Source organism: Arachis duranensis, chromosome 6, assembly GCF_000817695.3.
Source record: "Arachis duranensis cultivar V14167 chromosome 6, aradu.V14167.gnm2.J7QH, whole genome shotgun sequence".
In the NCBI taxonomy this organism is placed as follows: Eukaryota; Viridiplantae; Streptophyta; class Magnoliopsida; order Fabales; family Fabaceae; genus Arachis; species Arachis duranensis.
This window is the reverse complement of record NC_029777.3, coordinates 6484590-6494943: the sequence shown is the minus strand read 5'-3', so window position 1 is coordinate 6494943 and position 10354 is coordinate 6484590. Positions and strand designations below refer to the sequence as shown.

Genomic DNA, 10354 nt, shown 5'->3' with positions numbered 1-10354 from the left:
GGTTCAGATTTGGTTGACCATTGGAAAACAATTTCGGTTACTCCTTTGTGGCTTTCGGTCAAGTTGGAAAAGTCAGAAGGAAAGGTTCCAATTTGATGATTGAATAGAAAAAGTGAATCTGTGGTTGGTGAAGCTCAAGGCTCAAGATGTTGACCTTGGAGGAAGAACCAAGGAACATGCAAGGAGATAAAAGAAGAGCTTGCTGTTCATTCAAGGTAAGGAGAGAAAACCAGTAAACCTGAGGTGTTTGTTCTGAGAGAGCTCTTTGAAGAAGTTCAACTAACTGGACAGTGTAACCTACTCAAAGGTGCATTCCGCCAGTATGAAGAACTGAATCAGAGGCTTGCTAATCTGGTTTTTCGCATAGCACAGAGGCTGTTGTTGAAGTCAATCTCCTTCATGTTTTTCTGATTGTAATGTACTTTTCTAAGCTTATCTTTCTGTAATTTCTTGAGAGAAAAGGCAAAGTGAGAAAGCTTAAGAAAAAGCCATGAGTGAAAAGGCTGAGAGATACACTTGAGAGAAAAGCCTAGAGTTATTTTCAGATTTCTTTAGGTTGGTTAATTGTCTTGTATCTTGTACTTGTTTGGTATCCCTTTCTTAGTTGGGTTAGCACTAAGAGAAGATAGTTAGGTGTTAGCATAGCCAATGTCAAGTTAGGCTAGAACTTGAGTGTGAAATTGGTGTATGTAATACTGTTAACTATAGTGAAAATCTTCCATATTTGTGGAGGAGACTGGATGTAGGTTGCATAGCACAAAGCAACCGAACCAGGATATATGCTGGTGTTAGCTTCTTCTTCTCTGTCAAGTTCTGTTTTCTGTTATTCATGAGACAAAAATAAATTGTCTCATAAATTTCCGCTGCTGAGTTCAAACAGAATCAGATTTGTAGCTTTGCTTAAAAAGGGACAAAACAGCAAATTAAAAGGAAGGCATAGATTCAACCCCCCCTTCTCTAAGCCTACCACAACCTTCAGTCGTATAAGAACAGTGATCACTCTGAGGAGTTAAATTTGAGTATAAGTGTAGTTCCGATGAAAGTGATGATATGGTGGATGTAACTGTAAATAAGGCAGAGGTTGATACAATTAATGTTGATAGTTTTGAAAAGTTGATAACTAATTTGACCATCATCGAAGACATATGGAAATTGGTGTTTGATATGAAATCTCAAGTTTGTGAGTTTTATGTCAAATATGCCAAGTGATACAAATTTTTGTCCCAAAAAGACTTGAAGACGGTAGATGCCAATGGCAACATTGGTTTGACACGGCTTCACACCCCAAAAGAAGCGAGCTACGTCTGAGTTAAATTTGGAGATGGAAGTTTTCTTTCGTTTCTCGGAGGTGAAGTAAGACTAAGCTCATGAGCTTATTATCCTAGGTCGGAACAAGTTGATAGGAGCTCTTTCTTTTTTTTTGCCCCATGTCGCCATACGGGGGCGAAAAAAAAGAAAGAAAGAGAGGGATAGGGCAAGATAATTGGTTTGTAATAAAGCAGGAGAAAGACATTGGAAGCACCTTAAAAGGGACAATCATCAAGGGGAGCATAGGGCAATTACTCGTGTCAATTGCAAGGCTAGGATTCGTTTCATTCGTCACTATAGGACGGGTAAGTGGATAGTCAGTGTCTTTGAGAGTGAATACAAAGGTAACATTAATGGTTATATCTCTAACACTCCCCCTCAAACAAAAGCCTCTTTTTGGGTTTGTTTGATTTTGCATAGGCCTTCTTTTCTCTTTTATTTGCCTTATGCTATTTTTTTTTCACTTTTGGGGTTCACCAAGGATCGAACTCTTGACCTTTTGGACATAGAGCTCTGATACCATGTTATGAAACCACTCATCCCAAAAGCTTAAGTTAATGGGAGAAGGCAACATTAATGGTTATATCTCTAACACGATAAAACACAAGCAGGTAGCTTGCGAGCATGTGGTGTTAAAACCTATCACATAATGAGTTACATGATTTCCCAAAAGGGTGGATATGATAAAGTTGGTTTTACTAGCAAAGACCTACATAACCACATTAGTAAGACTAGGCGTGGCCAAGTGAAAGACGATGATGCTTTTGCTGCATTGGCTTATTTATTGTCCAAAGCAGACAGTGACCTATTATTTCTAAGAAAGTTCACCTTTAAAGATGGTAAGTTAGATAATTTGGTGTGGGCTGATAGAGCAATTGTTGTTGATTACGAATGTTTTGGCGATGTACTGGATTTTGACACCACTTACAAGAAAAATGTCTACAACAATCCCTTGGTCATATTTTCAGGGACCAACTACCATGGTCAAACAACAATCTTTGGATGCGTCTTGCTTTCGGATGAAAGGTCAAAAACTTTCAAGTGGGCACTGGAAGAATTTTTGGAAATCATGTTAGACAAACTATCCGGAGGCGTTATGACAAACAGGGACCTGCCATGAGAGATGGCATCTTAGAAGTATTTTCTGGTATACCACACCACGTTTGTGCATGGCATCTCCATTGTAATGCGGTACAGAATATAAAAAACAAATATTTTCTGGACGACTTTAACGTATTATTGTATGGACAGTTTACTGCAGAAATATTTGAACAGAGATGGAGCGAGATCATATCGAAATATGGACTTGTTGAGAATGAATGGGTCCAGGGCATTTATAATGACAAAATGAAGTGGGCTATCACATATTTGAGGGAGCACTTCTTCGGTCACATAAGAACTACATCACAGTGTGAGGAAATTCATTCATTATTGAAGAACTATGTTGACAGTAAAACCAGTCTCCTTTTAATTCATGCATAAATTCAGTGAAGTACTAAGGCATTACCAAAACAATAATCTTACTGGTAACTTTGATACCTTTTAAGTTTCATATTTTGACTACGTGCTTGAAAAGTTTTGAGAAACAAGTTGCTGAAGTTTATACTAGAAATATTTTCAACCTTGTAAAAGATGAGATAGAACCAGCAGGTACTTTAAATGTGACTGAATGCCCAAATAGTGGAGATATTATTGAGTACAACACGAGTGAGTATTTTAATCAGCAATGGCTATTTAAAGTATTTTACAATAAAGACAAAGATCTGTTTGTGTGTGAGTGTAGGGTATTTGAGACTCGTGAATTACCGTGCTTCCACATCTTTGGGGTCTTAAAGCATCGCAATGAAAAATGCATACCTTCATCTCTTATCCTGAAAAGATGGACAAGAGATGCAAAGAGTAATTTTATATGCTCAATTGGAGAGCAAAACTTTGCTGATGATATAGTGCACACACTTAGATAGTTAGATGCAATGCAATGGCATCAATTTGTTGGAAGCTTTATGATATTTCTTCAAAAAATTCATTCGACTATAGAGAAATCTCAAGTGAGTTAACTTAAGCTAATTTCAAAGGTAGAAAAAAAAAGTGATGCACAAGCAAGACTTTCCCCCACATCAACGCTAATAAGTGATCCAGCTGTTGTGAAATCAAAAGGTGTTCCAAGAAAATTTTCGAAAGGCCAAAAGAGGCAAAGATATTCACATTGTAAGTCAAGAAAGCATTTCATTAGGACATGTCTAGTACTCGTCAATGAGGACTCACCCGTTGAATACTCAAATAAAGAAGATGAACTAACAGTATTAATATAATGCTTTTTTTATTAGTTACTTTATGCTTATCTATTATTTTAGTGTCTTTTATAGAACTACTAAAAATGCTATATTTTGATTAAGTTTTTCTTTTTTTTCGTAGTGCTTATATTATTTCTTCTTTTGTCTGTAACAAAAAATTCAAAGGTAGTGAAAGCAAGAAGTTTGTATATAAATTGAAAGCTACACCAAAGATTAGAGCAAATGGCAAAAAGATGGACAAAATGTAACATTTTGCATATCTAATCATTTATATTAGGGTGTTCAAGAAGGAAAATTATAGTCTTATTTTGACTTTAGATTGTTTTAATCCAATAGCATAAGTGCAACTGAGAAAATAAGGGAGAGTGAGATCAAGACTTCAAAAAAGTCTTACTTGACTCTAGCTTGTCTTACTAGTTTCTTTTTTAAATTTTGTATCGTAATTGTTTGAAAATTTCGATTTATGTTCAGACTGAAGAGATCACTCTAACCCAAGGAACATTAAAAGAAAATACCAACACACGAGGAATAGAAGTGTCGGAAGTTGTAGGTGCAACCACAACCAAGAAACCAGGATTGCCACAATATCCTGTACATTATTATCCAGTGGTCCATCCTTATCAACCTTATGGTGGAGCCCTCCCCATTCCCTTTTATCTTGTTTAACATGGCACGACATACTTCAACCATTATCCTTCTACTGCCAAAATTATATCATATCCTCAGTTTTTCCATGTTTCGCCGTATTCTAGTGGACCTAGTGATAGGAATGCATGTGTTGGACTTTTGAATGATGTCATCAATAACAAAAAACCATAGGATCTATATATTATATTTTAAATTTTCTATATTTTTTATGGTATAGGATCTTGAATTATAGATTTTTTTGTACTTTTACAAGTTCAATTTCTAATCATATTCTTTTGTGACGTTGAAAGAAATGGACATGATATAAGAGACTATTTATTATGGTCGTTCATGGATGTGTTCAAATTATTCGAGTAGATGTGAAAATATATGAGTAGCTTTTGTGCTAGCTATTATTTAAGTTATGACCTAGTTGTGGAATTTCTTTTGTGCTGATATACAGAAATTATTATTTAACACAATAGAAATAAGATTTAAGGATGAATGGATTGACTTGGAAAAAAATTTGGAAAAATTTTTGAGGCACTTGTCTCGGAATCTGTATATGGTGATGCCTGTAATTTGGTTGAATATTGCTGCTGTAGATTCTTGTCAAGAGATGGTGCTGATATTCATCTTTTCTGTTAGGTTAGTCTATGTTTGTTCTTTGAAAGGTGTACTGAAAAATTTGATGTGAGGTTACTATTAAAAACTAGAAGATATCCATATCAATATTTAATATCTAGGTTTGCTGCACTCATTTGCCTTTGATGGTTAAATCAAACTGCAGAATGAAGTGAGTTGGCTGAGCAAGATTTGGCATCAGAATATCATAAAACTCGCGGGCTATTATATCCATGGTGAATCAAGATTCCCTATTTATAAATTGATGGAGAATGGATCACTGGAAACTCAATTGCATGGTACATTGATTTCATTTAATTCATGTTGATTCAGAAGAAATACATAAAAAATATCTATAGTTGGGAACTAAAGCGTCTTATATTGTTTGTTTATATTAACCATAATTGTAAGGCCTAATCATGGATCATCTTTAACTTGGTATCTCCGTTTAAGAATTGCAGTTGATGTTGCCAGGTGATTTTGTCACACTTATTCTATCAAAAATTGCTAGTAAAGTATTTCTTGTCTTGTATATATACTATAATGATTAATGACTGATGCATATTTGACTTTGTTAGAGCATTAGAATATCTTTACGAACACTCCAACCCCCCTGTGGTTCATAGGGATATAAAAACTTCCAATGTTCTTCTCGATTCTAACTTTAATGTTAAGGTTAGACAATACATGACAATTTAATCATGCATGTTAATTTCTGATTTATGTTCCTACACTGAGTTTTACGGTTCAGCTATTAGATTTTGGACATGCTATATTGCTATCTCTTCTGTAATGCAACGCAAGAACATGAAGATGTCGGAAACTTTGGGATATGTGGCACCTGAGTACATATCACATGGTACACAAGAATATTCGTTATTATAATTAAAAGACAAAAGCTTATAGTCCTTGTTACACTGCTTGCTTCTTTCTTGATCCAAATGGTTGCACTATTTGTACTACCTTATAAGCATATTAGTTATATCCAGTCAATTGCAAAAATTGCTAGGTATTCTCATAGTTATGTTAAAAAGGGCAGAGAGAGGTGGAAAAGCTTCGAAAATGTTATGAGAAACTGAAATTGTAAATACTAATAATGATGATTAATTCATGTTACTAACAATGCTTTGTGGGATCAAGTTTGTTTTAAAGAGTAAGAAAGATACATACTCAGAATCAGTTTCTTCATCCAGCATAAAGAACAACTTATCTTCATTCTGCTCAACAATAATAGAAACCTGTAATGATTAAAATTAGCTGTCAATACAAAAATATGGTATGCTAATACTTTATATTGAGAACACCACTAAGAAGCGGGAACCAACCGGGTCTTTCTCCACTAATTTCCTTAGTGTTGACACAGCAAGATGCCGTAAATTTGGCTGCATTGAAGAAAAGATTAAACAGAAAACGAGAGTGTATAATACATTATTTAAACAAAAATTGTATAGGAAACAAACATGTCTTGAGGACAGAGTGGGGAGAAGAGTCTGCACATGTGAGTGCACAAAAACAGCTTGGGGTGCAAACAAGTTATTGTGTAAAGTGTGCACTCCTGTAGTTTAGCAAGCAAAACTTCAGATAACAATCAAAAGAATTAAGCAATCAAGATGCAAACCATCTTGGTAGCATTATGCACTGCACGTTCCTCTTCTATTCTTCGTTCTGTAGTGAAAAGTTTCTCTAGTTGTGCATTTTTAGATTTGTAAAAAATAATGCTTAAAGGGGGAATAGGAATAACATGAGACATGAAGTATAAACAATGTTTGGCTCCATAATTTGTCAGGTACCTTTGATAAAGCTTTTCGAAATCCTAGTGCATAGGATAAATTAACTCCCTAAAAAGCAACTCATATATCAAAGAAACTACTATTTACTAATATGTATTATTCTGAATCCGCTGATTATGATCAAATCAATCATAATATCAAAATGGCATAATAACGAGCACCACTAAAAGAAAAATCATAAAGCATCATAAAACCCAAAAATAATAATGATGGCCAAGAAAACCCACCTTTGAGAATAATAATTATATCTCTAATCAAGTCGAAACAATAAGTAATCTGACAAACAGAAAAGAACACAAACATGAACAAAATATAATGCCTATGTCACTAGAAGGTTTATATGCCCACAAGAAAACAATAAAAACAAAAATAACAAAAGAATGAAATGTTATAAATCTAATCTTGTAAGAATTCATCATCATTACGATGGTAATTATCATTTAGCTTTCTAATATTTTCAAAGGCATTTTTTTACCCTATACTCGATCATATTATGATTCTTTGACACGAGTGAGACTGCAATTTTCATTCGATTCCCATATCCAACCTAATAAAATATTAACATTTAAACATTAGGCTTAACTACCTAAATATCAAAGAAATAATGAGGAAAAAAATTAGTGTATACTATTACCTTTATGTTAAAATTATCATCTTCAAAACAAGCTATCATCCAACTCGCAACCCACACACCCGCGTCATTCCTACATATCGAGCAAAATATATTAGAGAGTACTATATAATTGCATAATTTTATATCAATAACTACTAATTATATTATCTTACGATCTAGCTTTGAAGGTGGGAAGACCTTCTGGTTCTTAAAATTCAAATTGTGAAGAAATCAAGTTTGGAGTGCTCTTAAAGTCGTAGAATGAACGATTTTCCAATATTTCGTCTAAAAAAATGGCCTGTTTATGTGTATGTCAGAGTTTGCTTTTTCAGTCATATATCTAGATAATTAACAAAAAAAACAGAAAATATATTTACTAATCTCAAGGCTGTCCTCTTTCGGTTGAACTGTTTCTCAATGAAAAATGGATTTAGCAAAATGATTTGTCTTTTAACACGATCGATCACTACGAAGTACCAATGTTCATGGCCTTTGTCAGTAGTTTCAGATACAGGGATAAACACCCAATCAAGAGAAAGTCATGTTAGTTATTATAGTTTTTATGTATATTAAAAATAAATGCAATTATGTTATGTTATATGATGTATGCAACATTCCTTACTCTTTTTAAGCAGTCAATTTTTCCCAAATAAATATCGGTGATATAATACTCCAAGCAGCTGGGATCCATCTTGGTCTTCGCTGTCGTCTACGTTAATTTTGTCACTTGTTTATTTGCACAATACAAATAAAAAATACCAGTATTATTTTAACATACGCTCCAATATACTTACCGCAAAAAATGGAGGTACAAACTAATAACCACTTTTTCTTTTCAACTCAGTGGTCATCATATCTGCTACTAAGAGTAGCACAAGAGAATCAATTGGCTTGCCTAACATCAAACTTCTGAATACATTTCTGCGAGCTGTAACTCCTGAAAATACTATATCTTCCTCATTGCTGCCAAAGATAAATTAACATAAATAAAAATAGCTAAACAAACACACAACATTGTTAAAAAACAATATACTTATTAAGTTTACTTACTTATCCACCAATAGATCAACATATAAATATGTTGTAATTGCAAGTTCAGTATCGTCCAAATCCATCAAAGCCGTTGATCTAAAAGATACATGCACCCACTAAATATAAAAAAAAACTTATTACTATTGAAATAATAATAACAATAATAATAAATAATAAATAATAAAAACTAAACTACTTATTATTTAGTACTCACAATTGGTAGCTCTAGTCCAGGAACATTAATTGGAGCAAGTGAGTCTTTTCTTTTTTTAGCAATAGACAAATCCGTCTTTGCCTTCTCAATAGAACATAGCAACAATGGATTACTCGACGCACTACCTTGTTGAGTAAAAAGTATTAGAATTGGAACCAAAGACCTTAAACACCGTAGAGGGGGAGCTGGCATTATTTTTCAAATGTTGAACAAGAGATTGGACTAGTTAAATCAATTGACTAATTGAATTGGCTAATGAATCCAAAGTCACTTTGTCCTTCAATGGATCGTGTTCACTGTAACGTTTTAAAAAAAAGTTAACAAGGATGTAAAAATAAAGATAATAGTGAGATATTAATCAAATGACAAATTGAAATTTACAATAAACACCCAAATCTAGAACATAAAAAATCATTCATCAAATTACAAATCTAAATTCACGGTAACCAAAGTCTAGATATAAGAGACGTGTCATTGTCACCCCTTTGGAACAGACCCAGGGACGTGTGCGACTGTGTGCGCAGTAGGGCAAATTGCTAAAGACACAATGAACAGTGACAACGCAACAAACTACGGCAAGACAGCAAGGCAGAAAAAAGAGCGAATTTGTGAGAATAAAGAGAAGCAAACGGAGATAGCAGAATTATGTGCAGCTATGCGTGAAGCCGATCAGACGAAGGAGACGCAGGCAACCAGCAGAGAAAACGGTGGCAAAGGACAGACGGCAGATGCGCAGAAGGCAGAACAATGATAGAGCGAGAGTGAGTGACCAAACTCTAAACCCTTTCTACTTTTTTTTTTTTTGCCAAAATATATAATCATATCATGTATGCTGATATTTTTATTTTATAATTTTTAGACATCCTCTTTTTGTATGGTAAAAAATAATACCATGCACATATATTTTTAAATTAAAGAATTTTCATGTAAGTCAAGGGAAGAGAGAGATGGTAACAAAGGGCCATACATGAATCAAATCCAAAAATGCTTATATGCTGGATTTAAATAACAAGAAGAGAAACATGTTAATAATGCCAAAAACCGGGATTGATTAGAATAACAAGGATTTGGATAGGTTTATGAACGACAAAAATTGTTTTTCCCGTTTTCTTTTGAGATAAATTTATATAACTAAATTAATTAATATTACAATATAATTCATATTTTTTTTAATTGAAGAAGTGAATAAAAAGGCTCGTTATTAAAAAAAATAGAAGAATATTGAGAACAAATTCATAAAATAAGAACAATAAAAATAATAATTATTACATATATGTTCAAAATTTCTATTGATTCTTGATGGTTCTTCATATTAGGAATAGAACTTGCCTCAATAGAAATAGTCTGATTATTTCTACGTGTTTTTACCATTATAATTAGCTTATGATTTGATGTGTTTCAGAAAAAATACATAACAATGATAAAAGAGAGTCGCTATTATATATCAATTTAAGGTGAATCTATATTAAATATAAATTCAATCTAGTTATTGACAATCTTATTAGTATTATAATCAAAATGAAACACATAAATTTTATTTTTAAATAAATCATATATTCAGTCAACATCAATATTATATATAAAAATTACAAGTTTAAATGATAATATCACTAGAGTAGTAATAAGTTTGATTTTATTATTAAAAATTATGTTTTTATTATAACGTAAATTTGGATAATAATATATACTATGAATAATGTTTCAATAAAAATAATAAGTTTTAAAATAATATATCATATTAACAAAATAATATATTTATTACTAAAAATTATATATTTATTGTCAAGAAGAGTAATAATAAATTATAAAAATAATATTTACTTTGAATAATTTTTAAATAAAAATAATATAT

The 10354-nt window shown here is 32.7% G+C and overlaps 1 protein-coding gene across 1 annotated transcript; it reads left to right on the top strand.

Annotated features, from left to right (window-relative positions):
- The first annotated feature begins 1427 nt into the window (after window positions 1-1427).
- LOC127748414 (protein FAR1-RELATED SEQUENCE 5-like) lies at window positions 1428-2428 on the top strand. Its single transcript, XM_052262919.1, has 2 exons — window positions 1428-1613; window positions 1982-2428. Exons 1-2 carry the CDS (start codon window positions 1428-1430, stop codon window positions 2426-2428), a joined length of 633 nt encoding a protein of 210 aa, XP_052118879.1.
- Window positions 2429-10354: the final 7926 nt, after the last annotated feature.